The sequence below is a fragment of the Desmodus rotundus genome, chromosome 4, assembly GCF_022682495.2.
Source record: "Desmodus rotundus isolate HL8 chromosome 4, HLdesRot8A.1, whole genome shotgun sequence".
Classification (NCBI taxonomy): domain Eukaryota; kingdom Metazoa; phylum Chordata; class Mammalia; order Chiroptera; family Phyllostomidae; genus Desmodus; species Desmodus rotundus.
The window spans coordinates 174,227,414-174,248,157 of record NC_071390.1 but is presented as its reverse complement, the minus strand read 5'-3'; the positions used below and the strand labels follow the sequence as shown (position 1 = coordinate 174,248,157).

Genomic DNA, 20,744 nt, shown 5'->3' with positions numbered 1-20,744 from the left:
GAAGGGCCAGGAAGAGGCTGTGTGTCTCTGATTCATGTACAAACTAACAAGCAGTCACGAGCCTTCCTGTTTTCAGTTCCACCCCACATCTACGCTCTGATAGCTGGAGCCTCTTATTTCTGAACCTCTCTAGGTGTCTGCTGCAGTAAATGACTTGGTTCTTAACAGCCTTCCCCTTGCACACTCTAGTTTAGGTTTCAGTGTTTTCAGTGATTTCTGGTCTACAAAGTCAGTTACCACTCAAATGTACATGTTCACAGCCTCCAAGAAAATGTGTTGACATGTCTCTTCTGTGATTCCATTCAGCTCTTTCTGTCCTGGTGGGGTTATGCCTCCTTAAAATTCTTGCATTGTCATTTTAGGAGTTTCCAAATGCAGCACTGATGAACACATGTATTTAACCCTCCACTTCCCATTAGACATTTCTCTAGTATAATCCGTAGTCTACTTATCTCCTTAGTGAAGCCTCCCTAAGACTCTTGGTCAGTAGTAGATCACTGTGTTTAAAGAATGTTAAGGAATCATATAGTCTTTTTGAATCAGAGCATCTTTCTTACATTTTTTGGACTCAGTAGTTCGGATTTTTGTTAAATGTTATGTACATTTTTCACAGTATATTATGTCATGGGACCAATGACAGCTTTGGCTTTATCTTGATTGACATCTGTCCAAGTGTCAAGCAAATAAGAGATGCTTAATAAATTATTGGTTGAATGATTAAACATATCCCACAATTATTCATATTTTTCAGTAATACTTACTTAGAACTTTTAAAAGTTATTTACATGCATGTGAAATAGTTGTATAACCATTCTCCTACAGTAGGACATTTAGACATTTCAAATTTTTAAATAAAATTTAGTGAGATTTTTTGTGTTTGTCTTCATAAAGTGTTTTTGAATCTCTAGGCATATATTGCCAACTTATTTTTGTTTTATGCCAGTTTATACTGCCACTGGCAAATTTGATTGACTATTTATTGTTCATATGATTTTCATTTAAAACCCTTTTACAATGTAAAATTTTGCAACCATTATTTCAACTTTATTTTAATATTAATTGCACATATCTTAATTAGTATCATTTTTATTGTAATACATTATCTTACTAGATTATTAATGACTTCAGTTTGGTCTTTTGTTAATTGACTTTCTTTTGTTACTATATCTTACATGAAACAAACTTTTTGATATTCTATGTTCCTTGATGTTTCTTAGTATTTTTCTACTATAGATTAGATAAAAGTTTTAAAAGTTGTAAATAATTATTCAGTGAAAAAATTATGATGGGATCCTGATTTAAGAGTGAGTTAACTCAAATAATTTTCCTGGAAACTAAAGGAGATTGATTGCTTTTATTAGATATAGGTAAGGTATGATTCTGTTACTCTCTTGAGATATCTGGTACTTTGGATCTAAGGGTCTTTTCTACATTTGTATGATCTTATTCTTAGGCTTTTGTGAGGCATGCATTGAGATTTGGGAGTGAGGTCAGGAATGACTGTCCTGTCCCTTGGATCTGAGCAGAGATTGGAGTTTTCAAGGTTGGTAATGACCACATTCTAAGTGGATTTTACCAGACTTTCTGTGAACCAGTTTTTTTTTTTATAATTGAGTTTGGAAATAAAGGTGAAGTGTAGACTGTGAAAAACTGTTAGAAAATTCTACCAAACCAGTGGAAGCAATGCATTATTTAAAGCACACAAGAAGGAAATACTAGATCTTTTTACTTAAGACAGTGTATATATGTAAAACATGCATAATATATATAATATAGCATACATATCAAGTGCTCTATTGAGGACACTACATGTATGTGTCAATTTATTTAACTCTCAAAACTAAAAGGTAGATATTTACTCTTAATTTACATTTAGGTGTCTATGCAGCTTATTAATAATAATTGCTCAGTTTCAGTGCTCATAAGTGGTGAAATTTAGTAGCTATTGAGTTTGAGGTTTTAACCACTGTACCATACTACCTATCTTATTAATTGGTCTAATGTTAATTCTAACCCAATCTCTTTATGATTCTAAATGGCACTTGGACACGGCAGTATGGTAGTTACCACAGGGAAGGGAGGTGGGGAGTATTAAAGGGTGAAGGGAGTCAGTATATGGTGGCAGAGGATGATTTGACTGTGGGTGGTGGGTACACAATGCGGTATACAGGTGATGGATCATAGAATTGTGCACTTGAAACTTATATAATCTTACCCAATACATGTATTTTTAGAAAGGAGTTAGAAGAACATGTGGCATCGTTCTCTAGCATTTTCTCATCACTAATGAGGAATGAGGAATGAGTTGGCATCATTAACTATGAATATCGTGGCTTTAGAGATAATTTTTTGTTTGTATTCATTAAAGAAAAGGAAATAGTTATAGAGGAGAAAATTTATCTTAGCAAAGAATAAAGAGCAGGATTTGTTTTTAATAGGTACCTGTCTTTTGAACTTTCCACACATGATATGTCTTTCAAGTCCCTTCAGGGCCAAGAAGTCAAAAGACTATTAGCAATGAAAGTATCTTGTTATCTGTGTCTTGAGATAAATAAAGTGAACAGTGAATCTGTTAGAGGATAATTATGTGGCATATGAAAGTTGAGTTTTTTTCTGATTCTTTTTTTGGCGGGGGGTGGGAGGGTGGAATGGAGCAAGGCTTAAGGCTTTGTTCAGTTTACTTTTTCTTGGAAGTCGTACCTCAATCCCTGGAGTTGGTTAAATACTCCTTTGTGTTTATACACACACAGACACACACACATATATATCATACTGTACATAATTCTTTTCACACTTGGCAGATTTCATTGAAATTGTATATTTGTGCCTGTCTTCACTACCATATCATAAGCAGAGACTGTATCTTACTCATACATGTATTCCCAGTCTCCTACACACTATCAGTATTCAAGTCTTAATGAATTTGTTACACTGAACAGCAACACAGGTTGCCCCTTTCACAGTTTTGATTTTCATTCTCAAGTCAGAAATAACAGTAATTTTTTTCATGGCCTTAAGTTCTCTACATTTGCTCATCTGCTACAAGATGTTTAGAAATAGTAACATTTCCAAAATAAGCTGTGATACTTCAGACAGAATATTGCTCCGTGCTGTTAAAACCCCGTTTAGGAAAGCTCTGCTTCCTAACTCTTTGTGTCTTGCACTTTCTGAACATACGCAGGTATCACAACAATAGGAGTGTTTCTGTGTTGTTAGAGTATGGCAACTTTATTTAAGAGGTCATTTAGTTGACTAATGTCATGCTGCATGAAATTGAGGAGTAATAGGAAGTGGTAAATTGTCCTTTGAAGGATGGTAACATTTATTTTGATTATGTTGGGTCTGAAAACACAATGTGCTATATAGTAAAATTAGAGCTCCAGTGAAGTGTGTGTATGTGTAAGCATGTTTTTATATGTGTGTATCTATTTACTATGTATGTATTTTAATGTCAAAATTGAATTATTTTTGCCTCTCTCACATTGGTAGATAATCAAATTTTTTAACTTCATAATTAAATCAAAAGCCAAAGACAGTCTGTCTTATGTGGAATATTTGGATAGAATAAAGGACCCCAGAAATGCAGAGTACTTGCAGAAATGGTAAAGGTAATGCAGTTAGTCTGTGCTCCTTACTAATCATGTCAAATCCATTCAGATATTTACTGGTCACCCTTCTGGTGACAACACATTATTTGCTATTATAATGTCTTTTTTAAGGGACTGTGCTGAAAGTTGCTAAAATGCAATCTCACAGACATTTAATTTTTAGCAGATTTCTAAATGGATTTTAATGTACCTTTCAAATAGTCTATCAGAGATTTAGGCATTAGAGAAAAACCCTGTATTTTAATGGACTAAAAACAGTGCTCATTCTCGCTGTTGGCATCTCGTCAAGCAAGTGTTCGAGTGTAAAAATGCTGGATAAAAATGCTGGATAAACCCAGTATGTTCATGAATACCTTCTTCCGTTTCCACAGCAGTATATAATACTGCTGTCCCTTATGCATTTAGTCCGTGCAAAACTCTGAAATGCAGATGACTCAAAGGAAATACTGTGCTACTTACTATACTCTTAAGCTCTAATATTTCCCTTTTTTATATTTTTATTTTTATATCATTTGTAAACTTTGAGCAAGTTAGATTTCCAATAACATTTGTAATAATATATTTAAGATGTTTTCATTAAACTTCTTTACAACTACATAAAATGATATTTCATTAAATGACAAGTTGTCATGAATTTGTACTGCTTGTTATTTTAAAGTTTTGGTTGTTTTTTATTGAGGAATAGAAATTACTTCAAATTTTATTTTTGGAGAAAGAAAATTACAAACATTGTAATATTAAGAAATTCACACGTTCTCTATTAAGTTTGAAAGACTAGGATACCCACATTGTTTTTACATTTAAAAAACAAATATTCTTTATTCTATAGGGATTGTTCCCAAATCTCACTGTGCTCTTATGGTCTAGGAACCCAAGGAACCCAAGTTAACTGGTTTTGTTTTCAACTTTCAAAGATAATTTTAGTTTATATATTTAGGTTAAACATTACCTTTTTAGTTCTTAAGAAATATGCTATGCTCAACAATTTCCTTCTTAAGCCCCTTTTCTCTTTTCAAATTGCAAATAGATCAGTAATCTTCAAACTTTGTTTCCTGTATTTTTAAAGGTCGATTGAGCTATCCACATCCAGGAACTGACAATCTGTTGATGTTAAATGGTAAGTTATATAAAAACGTTCTTATTTTTCCAATTGATTTACATAAAGATAATTGAATACCTTTCTCTAAACCTTCCCTTACACATGCATTAGTCACTTTATGAGTACAAAAATAAAGCTGCAGCCCCTTCCTGAACAGAAAGCAGAACTGGGAGTTTGAGTGTATTCTGCCTGGCACAGCAGTCATGGAAGTGTATTTGTGATAGTTTGATTTAATTCAGTGACCACAGACTTTGCAGACAGTCCTGAGTTTGAATATTGGCTTTCCAGTTTATGTCTGTGACCTTGATCAAGTAAATTCTGTGAGCTTTATTTAGTTTTCTATCTGTGAAATAGAAATCTCAAGGTTTATTAGGAGAATTAAATTAGATGTTTGCAAAGTACATAGAATTTGTTACTAGTGTAGCGCTTGTGTTAAGGAGTAAACTGGTGATTCTGTAAGTGTGGTGGTCACACTAACTTAATTTACTCTAACTAGAAAATTTATAATGTGAAGTTCACAAAGTTAGAAGAAGAATGAATAAATGTCCATTAAAGTTTGTTTTCTTCCTGTTGGACAAACATTATATTCAGAGAGTCGCAGTACTTAACACATCCATGACTGTGGGAGTAGACGTGGAGAATCAAAGTGTCCTTCACAAAGGTATTTCTAAATCAGAGGGCGGGTGATGAGCGGGAAGTGGGAAGAAGTAATAACAGAGATACTATTTACTTGAAAATACATAGTTATATTATTAGACTAGCTTGACTCTTCTATTTCAACTAAAGCTTTGTTGGCAAAAGAAGGCAGTGAAGTTGGGGGGCAAACACTGAAAACAAAAGGCCAGTGTGAAGCTAGACCATGTGAACTAACATTAAGTAAAGACTAGAAAGTGACAGAGAGTTGGGAATAAACTCCTGACTCCCTGGGTGGATAGGATTTTGGAATGAGAAAGTCATTGAAGCACTAGGTGAGGTGACTTACTCATTCAGTATGTGACCGTTATGTATTGATTTGTCCACCACATGCCTGCCTACGATAAGCACCAGGTTATCTATTAGAGAAGATCTTCAAGTACAGTTCAGGTAGAATTGTCGAGTACGAGCACTGGGGCTCGACCACGCTCTCTAAGCTGAAGCTGTGTCCATGCTACACCTCGCAGGAGTCCGGTGGGCCAAGTGTAGGAATCCAGCGAATCAAAGTGTTCCCATAGACTTTGACCAGAAAGCTACTAGAAATTACATTCCAGGACTCCATTCAGATGTTTTCCTACCACAAAATTAAAAACAACATATTATTTGAGTAGCTGGTCTCTAACCTCTGAATCTATGCCTAAAAATTACATTGTTTTAAAGTGAGTTTGCAAAAGTAAAAATTGATTGTAATTTTTCTTATTCGCATGGCTTGAATTGTAAAATAATGATAGGTTTAGGTTATAATAAATTATTTATCTATTGATCCTTTAAATACTTTTCTTTTGATAAAGATCATTCACTTATATTTTAACTTCTAAAAAATAGCAATTCAATTGAAAAATTTGAATTTGCAAATGTTTCACATATTGTGTTAAAATTTATCTGAAGGAAAAATCCATCTGAGGTAATCTCTTATATCATTCACAGATATTCTTAGATTGTTAAATGCATAGTAAACTAGGATGATTTAGAAGTATATTGTAATCACATTAGAATATGTCCGTTATGTGTGAGCGAAGAAGTTAGTTGCCAAACTAATACTTTTTTACAACTTACACTTTTGGTTACACTAAACATAACTAAACTAATTGATTTCATCAGTTGCTTAAATCCTTGTAAGTAATCTAGATACCAGATTGAAAAGGTTTCATAGTCTGCCACTTTAGGGCCATGATTCGTACTCGGTACAGTAAGCCATCCTGGAAGTTCTGACTTTTTCTGGTAAGGGACTGGGGAGATAAAAATTCACCAAACTAGGACATTAAAACGTGTTTAGTAGAGACAATTGGATCCAAAGAGAAAACATTTCTTTTGCTCATTTGAGATTATTGATTAAGAGGGGAAGCAAGAATCAGAAAATTGGGTATATTTATAGGGTAAGGAAGTATTTGAATATTAAATGTTTAAATATTTTTTGTAGACATTAAAGTTTATGGAAAAGAGAAGTAGGCAAAGGGCACTAAAAATAAGGGGGAAATTTTTTTGAACTACTTTTTTGCTGCCTCCAATTCAACTATGTTCTTAAATATTGTCTCCCTGAGAAATGTGGAAATGAAGTGATATTAATAACAAGCCTCTCTACTTATAGTAAGTTATTATTAAATATTATTGACTGATTAAAGAAATTATAGCATTTTCATACGTAGACCTGCTTAAATTATTACACTTTTAGTTACCACAGATTTAACTCACTATTAGGCAATTGATTAAATAAAGTTGTATTATTTAACCAATAAGCATAGCTAATACTCACTTTGAAAATCAGTATTTGATAATACATTAGTATTATTTTGTGGTGATTTAACAATAGTTCAGAGTGGTTGGCATCACAAACTCTGAAGTCAGATTCTCTGAGTTTAAACTCAGGTTTGTGCTTCCTAGCTGTGTGACCTTGGGCAGCTTACCTAACTTCTCTTTGACTCAGCTTTTTGTCTAAGAGAGAGCATGCTGCCTGCCCTAGGGCGATTGTTGTGAGAAGTGAATGCATTCATTCATGGCTAGTGTGTATCTGGAACAGTTCCTAGAAGTAAGTTAGCTGTGGCAGAGGGTGACGATGAACAGTGACAGAAATCACTTTGAAAGAGTAAAAATCATGTCCTGTGAATAGATAAAGGAGTTGGGTCTGTTTACTTTGGATAATATAAAATTAGAGAAAACATAACTGATATTTTCAACTATGTGAAGGGTGTTACATACAGTGAACAAAGAAGGCTTGTTTTATGTTATTGCAGAAAACCAAACCAGAACCATGTGGAAGAAACTATGTAGGGACAAATTTGGGGTCAATAAAAGCAAAATGACAATCTGAGGCAGCTTCCTAAGTATTGTGTGCTTGCCCCTCTGTGTTGTTACCCAAAATGACTTGGTGGTCCACAAACACACGTTCAAATAAATGCATGACTATTCCAATTTAAGGTCATGCCATAGAAAATACAGTACTGGCAGAGATCTGTGATGTTGCAGTGGTACTAAACTTGTGTTCATTTAATTAAAAAATAATATGTAAACAGTATAATTGTTATGCAAATAGGCAAGTATTGTAAAGGTTTTATGATCCTATCTTCCTAGTTAATTTGCGTTATGGTTAAACTTTTAAATATTCCTTTAAGTAAGGGATAAACAGGGTATGGGCCAAAGGTCAGGAAGTGGGTCAAATTAGGTAAAACTATGAAGTACTTCTGGCAAATCTTTAACTTTGAGCCTCTGCTAACGCCAGATATAGAAAAAGGTGTAATCCCATACCCATGTCTCATGAAGTTGTTGTATAGATTTTTTTTTAAATGTTACAACAAGAAATGCCAAAGAAATATAACTCCAAGCAGCTCCTACTTCTGAGTAGACCATGTCCCTTAAATCAAGTGGAAATCAATGGAGACTGCCATTATTGAGTAATTCAAATGCAGATGAGTCCAACTTTAACCATCCCAAGGCATTTTAGGTGAGTCACATTATATAAGAAGGGGTAGGTTGTCTTAAAGGTCAAAGGTCAATTACTGTCTGAAGATGGAATGACAGTTTGAATGTTTATATTTCTGTAAGTGTATAAATCTTACACTTTTTATTTTCAATAGTAAAAATATTACAAAACAAAACAGAAATACTCTCTGTTTTCCATAGTAGTATGGAACAATACAAAAGGCTGTATCATTCAAGTATTTGTTTCTGTATGGATTATATTTCCGCCTTTACCCCTCTCTCAAGGAAAATAAAATAGTATTTTTATTAGTGCATATGGTTTTCAAAAGAGGAAAAGATAGAGCAGAAGTATGGGAGGATGGTATTAGCAACCTAGTTTGAAATTTAAACTTGCAGTTATTCACCATATACAAGCCATGCTTGTAATAAAGAGCTTGGTGCGCTTTTGGAAGAAAAGTTACATGTATCTTTTAATTAAGAAAATTTACTCAGAAATGAAGTTCTATTTCTGAGGGCAGAAACTATAAATATATTATATTGTCACAAACATAGGAAACTAGAGTATGCAGTCAGTTCTTTTTTTATGCTGATGGAAGTGAGTGGAGTAGACAAGAGATTTGTTTTGGATCTTGAAAAGGATTATGAAGGGAGTTGGGGGCGGGAGGGATGGCATATTTCTCTCCTGGGTTTTGGCTCAAGTTTTTAGAGTAAGAAATAAGAATTTCTTTAGTTTCACACAAAGATAACTAACCTTTAAGCATTTCCAGCTGATTTGGTATGTTTATCTGTCACTTCCTCCAGCTGTAATTCAGGTATCACAACTGAGTTAAGAACCAATACACATGTGCAAAAATACCCTAAAGAGAATTTTTTTGTAGCTCTGTGTTAGAACCTAATAATATTATGACTAACCCAGGACCAAATTGTAAAGCCACTTGTATAGAAAAGATCTTCAGCCGCTTCTCCAGCCTTCGTATTATCTTCATTAAAGAAGATATACATATAATATACATTTTAACATAAGTGTGCATATGCACACAAATATATAATATTTACACATTTACACATTTACAGATGATATGTACATATGTGTGTTGAAGAGCCAATTCCTCACTTTTGCATGAGGTGTTTTTATAATGTTTTGTAAAATATATGTACCTGAAATTTTATGTTTTAAATACAATTTTTAACACAAAAATTATTCACTTTTTTCCTAAATCATACTCTGAATGAGTTTGGAGGGGCATATTGTTTAAAGAAGACTTTTAAAAAACGTAATTAACAGTAATTTAATGATTACTGATAAAGTTATAGCAGAACATATCCCAGAAATTCACGTGGAAACATTTGTAGGAAAGTGAGTACACCCATGATTGTTTGGCATGATGGCAACAGATTGGTTATTTCCATGACAGGGAATAGGAAATGTTTCACATGATTTAGCTCCATCTGCAGTCAGTTCTATTTTTGGTAATGTAGAAACTTGGAATCTGAGAGTTGTCCAAAAAATAAGTGGAATAGCTCTTTACAGGATTCTAAAATTCCTCAGGTATGAGATAGTTGGAGAAATTTTCTAAATAATTGTGTTCAAGCCTAGGAATGAGATGGAAATCTAAGATGCTGTGAACAGCTAAGAACATGACCACTAAGAATATAAACTGGTTATGGTGTCATTAATTTTCTCAAGTTAAGAATTATGTGCCACGTTATGACTTCATAATTCGACTTTAAATTTGATGAGAATAGTTTATTTGCTTTATAAACGTTTGACCCTCTGTAGCCATGAATGAAATGCCCCAAAGCAAATTTATACTGGATTAATATGACTAGACCATGCCTAGGCCTACGCAGGAAGCCCAACTCCTGAGATTGTGCTGTGAAGTGCGTGGGGGCCTATTGATTATTTCCAGGCCTCTTACAGCATTAAAGACTTAAGGGAATTCACCCTTTTAAATCCTGTTTTTGATAGCTTTATTAAAACTCCTATTTTATTGGTCCGATTTTCCACATTTGATATCCCATCTCTTTGAGACCTTGTGCTTTTAAGGTCTTTATAGTAAGTCTCAGAAGACCTATATAACAAAATTCTAAATGACACTTCCACCTCTACCCTCACCCTAAACTAATATATAGGTAGGCAAGCTCTATGTAAATTAAATCCAGAGAGTGGGACAAAAGTAGGTTTACAGTTTATATGGAAAATAGTGGGATAATTAATAAATAATAACACAAGAATGAACTGAGTTTCATGTACTCAACTGCAAACCTACTTTTGCCCCACCCTGTACACACACACACATTTGTACACATACACACATACGTAATTGTGTATATGTAACTATATATATATACACACATAAACCATATATGTGTATACATACAGGCAAGCTACATAGGTCAGGTTAATCTGTTGAGCTCTGAGGTAGTTAGCACTCATGGACAGGTTGAGTCTGCTGTAAATTATATAGCTAAATAAAGACAGTAGAATGGCAGATTGGCAGATATGCAAATGAAATTATTTTCTGTAAAAGACTGATGTGAGCCTTTATATTTTTTGACTTCTTAGACAGTAATGACTAAGAGAGCTGACTAGTTTGTTTATCCCCTTTTTTATTATAAGGGAACTAATGCTATATTCTCAACTTGTAGACATATTTATTATTAAAGCCTTAGTATAAAATTTAAAATATATTTTTGAAAACTTAAAAGTAGACTATATTTAATGAGATGAAATGTTTTCTTTTGGTCTTTAAGTTTCATACTTTTAGGGAGACATTTCTGACAACTTCTAATATACGTTTTTATTTGAGATTTATTCAGTATCATTTTCCCAGGCTTAAAACACTATGAACATGAGAAAAGATGTGAAATTTAACAATCACTTTTGGTTTACTGCCTTGGTTTTATATATTAATTCCAGGGTACAAGTACTCATTGCATACTCAGGTTTGGGGGGAGGAGTCATTTAAAAACAAGTTGTGAATTTTATCAAACTGGTAGTTTCTTAATGAAAAACACATTGCAGTATCTTTTCTTCATAAGGAGTTATATAAACTGCTAGTAACAGATTAAAATACCTTACTGCTTTGTACTTCACAGTATTTAACATACCTAGTATTCTATGATGATGCTAATAATAATTTGCATCCAAATCCCTATTACCCCAAAGGTAGACACATAAACACTTTAGATACCTGTTATAAAATGTTCTAAACAAATAGAAAGCATCATTAGCTCTATTACCATTAATGATTTCTTCAACGAAGCAAGTTTGAATATGGATTGATTTCTTTCCTGTGTCTTCCAGTACTTTTTCCATGCAGGGTTTGGTATAATGTGAATTGGATGTGAGTAACTGTTTGGTAGACTATATACGCAATGTCACGTTACAATAAGTAGAGAATAAGGATTTAATTCAAGTTGTTCCCATTCATTGGAAAAATTATTTGTGATGCTCTTTAAGTGTAAAGTGTTACATATTCCTATCCTTATCTGATGAAACAAATATTTATTCATGAATTTTAACATGAATGAGAATAAATTGTGTTTCCTGTTAATTTTAGTTTTTATACAGTTCAGATGAGATATGTAATAAAAGTGCTCTGTAAATGGTAAAACAACATGCAGATGTCATATATTGGCATTATCATAACTCTGAAAACAAAGTAGCACTAATTTCCAGATGCCCACATAGCTTTTCATATCACAAATATTTGTATATGTGGGCTTATTTTTAGTTCTGACATTTTACAATTTGTCCTTTGTTTACATGCAGCAAGGAGTTATGGGAGAAGACGAGGTAATTCATTTCTGTTTGCTATGGTATAATTGTTTCTAATTGGGTTTTACTGATCAATGGTATTAATTATCACAGATTGCTTATGAAATGTCTGAAAACTCACAGAATTGTATTTTGATTTGAGCACTCATTGTCAAATTTTGAATCCTAAAATTCTTAACCTTTAAAGAACATTTCATACTAATATGGCTATTTAATAAAATTGTCCTTTTTAAACTGCCCAGATTTTAACTGTTTTTAAAGTTACTTTATACCTTTTAAAATAGAGCTGTCATTTACCATTTGCTTAAGAAATATGTTTAATAAATACTAGTGAAGGTGACATGCAATATGATTTTTATAATCTCTAAATCTATAATTGGTTACCTTTATCTTGGTATATAATTTATATATCTAGAATATTAGTTTTATGTTTGGCCCAGTTGAAAATAACAAGTTAACACTGATATATAGAAATCATGTTGCTAATATTTCTGTTTTCTCAGAATGTAGTCCTTCCCCCCGCCCACTCCACTAACACACACACACACACACTCTCTCTCTCTCTCTCTCTCTCTCTCTCTCTCTCTCTCTCTCTCTCTCTCTCTCTCTCTCTCTGTCGCCCCCCCCCCCCATAGTCTTCCCTTCAGGGTTCTTATTATCTTCAGAAAAAGCTGGGACTGTGTGATGCTGGACTATTAGACTTTCTAGGAAAGCAGCTGACATCTCCTTTGGCTTAAACTTTGTCTCTTTTTTACGTGCAAAATTTAAGAGGTAGAAAAGTCAATGGTATGAGAAGAAGCAAAAGTAACTTTATACTACTAGATTATTCTTAAGTGAGCAATAGTTGTGATATTTATATAGTTGTTATAAGTGCCAAACTAAATAGAAAGTATTTTCCTTAACCCCTAAGATCTCCCTTGAGCCATGGAGGATAGACAGTGATAATAGTGACTTTTTATAAATGTCACATGTTTGTGCCAGTGCTTCATTTTCTTTTTATCTAAGTCGTGAGTACATTCGCCACCACCAAAGACAGAAACTGGTATTTTGTATTCTTAAGTAATATTTTCAGTTTTCTAAGTAAAAAGTTAGAGCTATAGAAAACTTAAAACTTTCTAAAGATTGTTATTAGCAACTAAAAAGAGAGAAGGAAAGTTTAGAATTTTAGGATCTATTTTCAGATCTATGGACTATCTCATATCACTGTGATGTTTTAATGTGGAGCTTCAATTCTTTGGGGGGAAAAACCCCCACTTACCAAGCCATGATTTTAATGTACTTCTGAAACTATAGAGTAATTTGGGGTTTTCTTACACACTTTTCATCTTTTAACCTTAGCAATTTATGTTTAATCTAATTTGGCATACTCCAGTGTAAATGTCATGATCTAGGACGTTCTTGGGAGGAAGTTAACAGAAAGAACCACATTATTTATCTTTTTTCATCTCAATTTTATAACAGTAGACTATGATTATAATACTGGATAGGAGCTTGCTACTACCCTTATATATCTCTGTCTTCTGGGAGCCATAAAGATTTCCTCTGCTTCAGAGCTGCCGCCCAGTTTTGGAAAAAAGAAGGCTCTCGCATGGTTTTTAAGTCGACCTTCTTTGGGACAGAACTAACAGCTGTCACACTTGGCTGAATTTTCCTCTCAAATTATGTGACATTAGTAATTTTTTTAGTTGATACTCTGTGAATAGTAGGAGTCTGCTTTTAAAATTTTGATTTTGATGTAGTCCAATGAAAAGTAACCATTAGAAATAGTATTGAGAGATTTTATTTGAACTTGAAAATATTTGGACTGTAAATAATAAAACATTTTTTTAAGAACATACCAAACCAATAACACAGAAAGGTCTAGAAGTAAACTGGGTTCTCTTATTATTTTTTACTCATTTCCCCCTTCCTATTTAGTTTACATACCTTATTCATCTCTGTGAGAAAAGGACAAAACTATTATTGGACCAAAATATTTTACCTGATAAGTGTACCTTATAGTTTCATTCTAAGTTATTTGGAGAAACATGCTTGAGCAGTGATTCTGTCTGAATGAACAGGTGATGTCTGAGAGAGATCAGTCCTGGACCCAGTTCTTTTGCTTTGATAGTTTTTTTATCCTTGCATATTAAATAAAATCACACTGGTGGGTTATCTACCCTAATAGAAGGACTGCTGGGTCTTGTAAAATGGGAAGCATATTCCTATTTATGCTTTATTAATATATTTTATGTCTTTATTTTTAGAACTACTTTCAGTAAGTAAAAGAACAGGATAATACATTGAGATCACAGAACAATGCTTAGCTTCAGGCTATAAACTGACTAATTTGTGCACATGTTTTCGTTTTCTCTCCTGCTTCTCCCCTCTTTTATGCTGTGAAATGCCTTCATTGGGCTTCCAGAATAAGGTTAAAATATGCAAAGTCAAGGATATTTATGTGTATTAGCATAACCACCACAGTCAGAGTTAGAATCTCCTTGTAATCTGAGTTACAACTAATCTCATTACATTGTATTAATTCTTATATTTTCTATTTGTACCTTTTCTTATTGCAAAACTGATTTGCCTTCATTTGTGTGCGTATTAAGTATGTCAACATACATTCATGTATTGAATAGTTCTACATTTATTAAAGATATAAAATCTATAACTTAAAAACAAACTTTCCACGAAGAAATTTTCAGGCCTAGATGGCTTTCCTGGTGAAAGAACCATACTTTTAAAGAACAAAAAACAGCAACTTCATAGAACTATTCAGTTCTATATTTATTTATTCAGCTCTATATCTATTTAGTTCTATGTTTATATATACATTGTGTGTGTATATTCTTGTGCCAATCTTTAAAGGTTATTTATTAAAGCAGTTTATTTCCTCTAGTTGTTGAATTTATTAGCATAAAGTTGTTTATAATCCCATTTTTAGCCTTTTAATGCTCCTAGATTCTATATTGATTGAGGTCGTCCCCATTTTCTTACCTAGTATTGGTGATTTGAGTTTTCTTTCCTTCTTGATGAATAGAGATATACCAATTTTGTAGTTTTCAAAGAACCAACATTTGACTTTATTGATTATCTTTCCGTTGGTCTGTTTTTTATGTTATTGTGTTTTTTTTTTTAATTTTATCCTACTTTATGTTCTTAATCTGCTATTCTTTTTCTGTCTTTTTTATGGCATAAACTAGGATTATTCAAACATTTCTGATTGTCTAATATTCATTTAAAACTATAATTTTTCTCTAAGCATGGAAATTTTCCTGTAAGTATATAGCTTTTGCTACACCCCACAGATTTTATATTGTGTGCTTATTATCATTCAGTTTCACTCTTTTGGGGTGTAAGAATCTAAAAATATATCCTAGTTTCAGAGCAAAAAAGAAGAAAGGTAATTTAATTTTGGTCAAAAACCATTGTAAATATTCTAGTCCAAATCAGATTTTAACCAAATTCTACTTCTCTCAGCACATATGATTTTACCTTTATTGCCAGTAATTTTCATGCACTAAGTATATGTATGTATAATTCTTAGAATGTATGTTTAAAGTATACTGTACATGGAAAATGTAATTATTTAGTGGTTCCCCTTTTATAATCAAGTTAATTTGGGTTAAAGGAAAGGATGATTGGCAAGGTACAAAGTAATATTTCTGATGGTGGCATTTACTCAGTTCTCCTTTAAATAACTATAGCTTTTATGTATTCTAAAAAGAAAGTGGTCCTTTTTTAGCAATGAAGATTCTGGTTAGTATGACTAGTGTGCGATGTGTTCTTAGCCTTTTGTTACATCCTTTGCTCAGCTGAACTTTGGTTAATAGATTGTAGATATTTGCTATTTTACTAACCATAATATTTTATTTATTATAGTTAGAACATTATTATAGTTAGTAGTATGGAATAATTGTAAATGTAGTTATAATTATACTTACAGTATTAGAGTTAACAAAAATAGTTGTCATTTTGAGTCATCTCTGTTATCTGACATTGCTTTATAGAGATTTCCTTAGCCACTGCATTCATGGACCCTAAATAGTTATAATTCGCATTTTTTTCTCATAATAAAAATTTGTTAGATTTTATTGTGTCTATGGAGCCACTAAATTTATATGTTTGTTAGGACACCTTAAAGTGAAAAATTTCTAAAGTATTGGCATATCTGAAATAACTGTCAAATTTGAATCTATCAATTTTTTAATCAAAAACTAGTAGGTATGTTGTTTTTCCACCTCATATTATATGTTTTTTAAATGTAGAATTATTTATTATGAACCAGTTACCCACCATTAATACCGTTTTTAATAGATCCTGATGAGGTTCATTTTGTTCAGTAAAAGTTTTATTTTGAAGAGGTTTCTTTCCATTGATCACAAAGAATATTGACATTTGTTTATTAGTCCTTATTTCTGATAGCAGAGGAATTGGGAAAATTAAATTAATATTCACAAAGCTACACAGTACACATGTGTATCTTTCAGAATAACTTACTAAAATTAAGTTTGAATTTGTGGAATAATTCTTATTTCTTATATTCAGTATGAATTTTGTCCTTGTTTTTATGTCTTATAAACTTCAAATTATTATTTCCAACATCTGGCTAGCTATAGTTCACAAACCTGTAACCCCCTCTTTGTCACCCCAACCCCAGTTCTCTGTGTAAGTTGACGTATTTCACACTTTCCTTGTTTATATCACTTGCATCATTATGTGTCATATTTTTCAAGATGATAATGACATTTATGTTGAATATTTATTACTTTGTATATTAAGGTGAATGTCATTTATTTATTATATACATTATTTCCTCATCCAAAAACAAAATCTTTCACTCCATCTCTATGTAAAAACATCCTGTCTACATTCTTTTTTTTTTTCCTTTTCTAATAAATTTCTAAAGAATCATCTTTTGATATCTGTACTTTACAAAGTTCTACATGCATTGTGACTCCCACCCAAGTCTATTAAAACTGATACTTTCGAAGATCATGCATGTTCTCAAACATGGTTATCATTTTTAAAAATCATTTAACATCTCACATTGTTACTTCATTGCTCTTTTTTATGTTATTACATTATTTTTCATTGGCACTCTGTCACAATAATATTTTGGCTTTACTCTTACTTTTCTTAGCACTTCTTTCTCTATCTCCTTGAATGTTCTATTTCTTTTTTGTAAGTTTTCCAAAGAACTGTCTTCATCATTTTTCTCTGGAGTTTTTTATCTGTGATATTTCCAGGAACCTTAAAACAATCAACCTCTGCTGAGTTGACTCCTTTTAGGGGAGACACAAAAAATTGGAATTATCTTCTGGAGGGTGGCAGGCTCCTTTGAATACAGGCCTCCCCAGCTAGGTTAGTGTTCCAGGAACCCATCCGTATCGCTCTACCAGTTGGCGTTGTTGTGAGAGGCAGTGTTCAGCTTCAGTGAATTTTTTTGTAAGACTCTTCCAACATGTTTGTCCCTTTCACAACGGGTGATTTACCAGCACACCTGCCCACACCAGGCAGAGTGTTCAGCAGTTTTTGATGAAAAATGGCAACACTCCCATGCCCCACCCTCCGTATTCACCTGATCTCACCCCAGCGACTTTTTTTTTGTTTCCCTGGATGAAAAAAGTCTTCAAAGAGAAATGTCTTCCCAGTGTGGAAGAGAGGTTGAAACAAAAAAATGGCAAAAGCACTAGAAGGCATCGAAACTAACAAATTCAAAAACTGTTTGAACAGAGGAAATAAAACTCTTCAGAAGTATTTGCATCAACTGGAGAGTACTTTGAAGGTGACTGAAGTTTAAACATAAGAGTAAATATTCAATTTTATATAAATAAATTCCAGGGGGTTTTGGGTCCCCCCTCATATATGACTGAGTTCCTTTCTCCACTTCATTTGCAACCTTCATATATTTACTCTTGAACCTCCTATCGGCTTGTGAAACTTCACATATCTAAAACATAGCACTTCTTATACCAGTTTCTGGTCTTTACTGTCCTTATATTTAGTTAGTGGTTCTTACCATTCATGTATTATAATCTCCTTTGGTTCCTTCTTTCCACTATTTTTCTCTTGTTTTGTTTCCCATCTACAATATTTTTTCCTGCTGTAGTTACCCCTGCCATCCATCCTTCCTGGATTTTTTGAAGGCCTCTGATCTGCTCATTTCCACCTACCTTAACCATGCTTGCTAAGTCTTCCTAAAGCACAAGAAAAAAGTTGTTATCTTGCTTGAACCCCTGTATTGTTACTTTCTTTACCCACTAAATAAAATGCCCTTTAGCCTGGCTTTCAAGACTGAGTACTCTGACTAACCTCAAGTGCTTTTCTAGCTTGACTACTCTGTTTCTTAAATAAATTTATTTTCCTACTTTCTATTATGCATACATCACCTTCATTTATTAAGCCATTGAATTTGTCATTAGTCTTTACATTTGTCATGTATGCTTTAATTTATCATTTTCTAATATCTGAGATTCAAGTCACAGTTGTTCTTATGTTTTAGGTCGTTCTTCCCTCTTTCCCATCGATGATGGCTTGCTGGATGATGGTCATACTGATCAAGTTGGGGTTTTAAATTCACCCACATGTTACTCAGCCCATCAAAATGGAGAACGAATAGAACGCTTCTCTCGAAAAGTTTTTGTTGGTGGTCTTCCTCCAGATATTGATGAAGGTAAGTTGATGATTTGGGCTTAAAAAAAAACTGAACTATAATGTGAATGTAAAGAATTTTTTACCTCTAGAGATTTTCAGTTAGAATAGATATCCATCTCTGTTTAAATATTTTAAATATTTTGTCACCTGCTGAAATGTGGAGGCAGTTGAACAAAAAACTTTTTTAAAGTTGATTTCTTTATGTTATAATGCATATTGCTACTGTATTTTTTTATAAATAAGATTTTCATACCCTAGATGATATTCCACTTATATTTTTAAGGATAGAACCTATTTTTTGTGGAAAATCTGTTATTCTCTTTCACAACTAATAGATGAGTCAATGATTCAATAAACTGGAAGATTATTCTGCATACTAATCAGTATAATAAGGTTACCATGGGATAAAATTACCTAGAACATATATTAGATTTGACCTATATGTGTTTCAGTGAAACTACCTGGCATGTGTCAGGTGCTATGAGTATTTATGAGTATTACAGATTTTCACATGTTGTTTTAGCATTCTTTTTTGTCTCCAAGTTCTTACTTGTCAAGCAATAATGAATCTCTATTTAACTTAGCATAATGTTAGCATGTTTTTCAAGCCAGTGATATTTAAGGTTTGGTGTACTGTATTCATTATTATCCATGCAATTTTCCATAAAAGTTTAAAAGTCACACTTAATTGATTATTCTGGCCAATGTGCTACTTAAAAATGAATTTATTTGGACAAAATAGCTATTTTTATGTATAATTTTAATAAGATGTTACACATGTTTTCAGTGTTTATATTGTAACTTAGGCTATTTGGTATTTTTAAATGTTAGATCTTTAAAGTAATAAAATATGGGATTTTTAGAATGAATTATTAAAACTAATTTCTAATGCATATTATTGTACTTTCTTAAGATGAAATAACTGCTAGCTTCAGAAGATTTGGACCTTTGGTAGTAGATTGGCCTCATAAAGCAGAAAGCAAGTCCTATTTTCCACCAAAAGGTAAGGGTTTTTACTAGTAATTTTTGCTAGAGAATCAATTCTATATAAGCAAAAGAAACTATCAATTACTTCATGTTTTCTTTTTTTTTAATTGAGTATGACTATTTCTTTATCTAAAAATTAGGAGTATAATTTGTAGAGGCTGGTAATATGTATCGAGTGAGGCAGAGTAGTCAAGAGACCTAGTCCAGACTTGCTATACTTTCTCTATAATGTTTTGATGATGATTTTAAAGACTCAAATGTTTCAGTACTTTTTCTGTATAAAGTATCATTTTTTCTTTTTTTAATTATATTTTATTGCTATTACAGTTGTCCTGATTTTTCCCCCTTTGCCCTCCTCCACCCAGCATCCCCCACTCCCTCAGGCAATCCCCCCACTATTGTTCATGTCCATGGGTCATGTGTATAAGTTCTTTGGCTACTTAATTTCCTATACTGTACATTCCCATGGCTATTCTGTAACTACCTATTGATACTTCTTAATCCTCTCACATCTTCACCCAGTCCCCCATACCCCCTTGTCATCTGACACCCATGAAAGTGCTCTCCGTATCCATGATTCTATCTCTGTTCTTCTTGTTTGTATAGTTTGTTTTTAGGTTCAGTTGTTGATAGATTTGTATGTATTGCTATTTTATTGTTCAGAGTTTTAATCATCATCTTTTTCTTACTAAAATAAGTTCCATTAACATTTTATACAATAATGGTTTGGTGATGATAAACTCCTTTAGATTTTCTCTTGTCTGGGAAGCTTTTTATCTACCCTTTGATTCTAAAAGATAGCTTTGCTGGGTAGAGCAACCTTGGGTGTAGGTCCTAGCTTTTCATGACTTTGAATATTTCTTGCCAATCCCTCCTAGCCTGCAAAGTTTCTTTTGAGAAATCAGCTGACAGTCTTAGGGGATACCCCTGTAGCTAACTTCTTTTCTGTTGCTTCTTTTAAGACTCTCTTTTTCTAACATTTGGCATTTTAATTATGATTTGTCTTGGTTTGGTCCTCTTT

The 20,744-nt window shown here is 32.8% G+C and overlaps 1 protein-coding gene across 9 annotated transcripts in view; it reads left to right on the top strand.

Annotated features, from left to right (window-relative positions):
• CPEB2 (cytoplasmic polyadenylation element binding protein 2) overlaps positions 1-20,744 on the top strand; it is a 58,669-nt gene that overhangs the window by 20,723 nt on the left and 17,202 nt on the right. For 5 of the 9 annotated variants that reach the window (XM_053922106.1, XM_053922102.1, XM_053922105.1 and 2 more), the window contains 4 exons: positions 4,675-4,725; positions 12,092-12,115; positions 18,585-18,755; positions 19,650-19,739. In XM_053922106.1, the coding sequence (XP_053778081.1) occupies positions 4,675-4,725; positions 12,092-12,115; positions 18,585-18,755; positions 19,650-19,739 (336 nt within the window). The remainder of the gene's footprint in view (positions 1-4,674; positions 4,726-12,091; positions 12,116-18,584; positions 18,756-19,649; positions 19,740-20,744) is intronic. The other 4 variants (XM_053922108.1, XM_053922104.1, XM_053922107.1 and 1 more) reach the window with 1 other exon arrangement.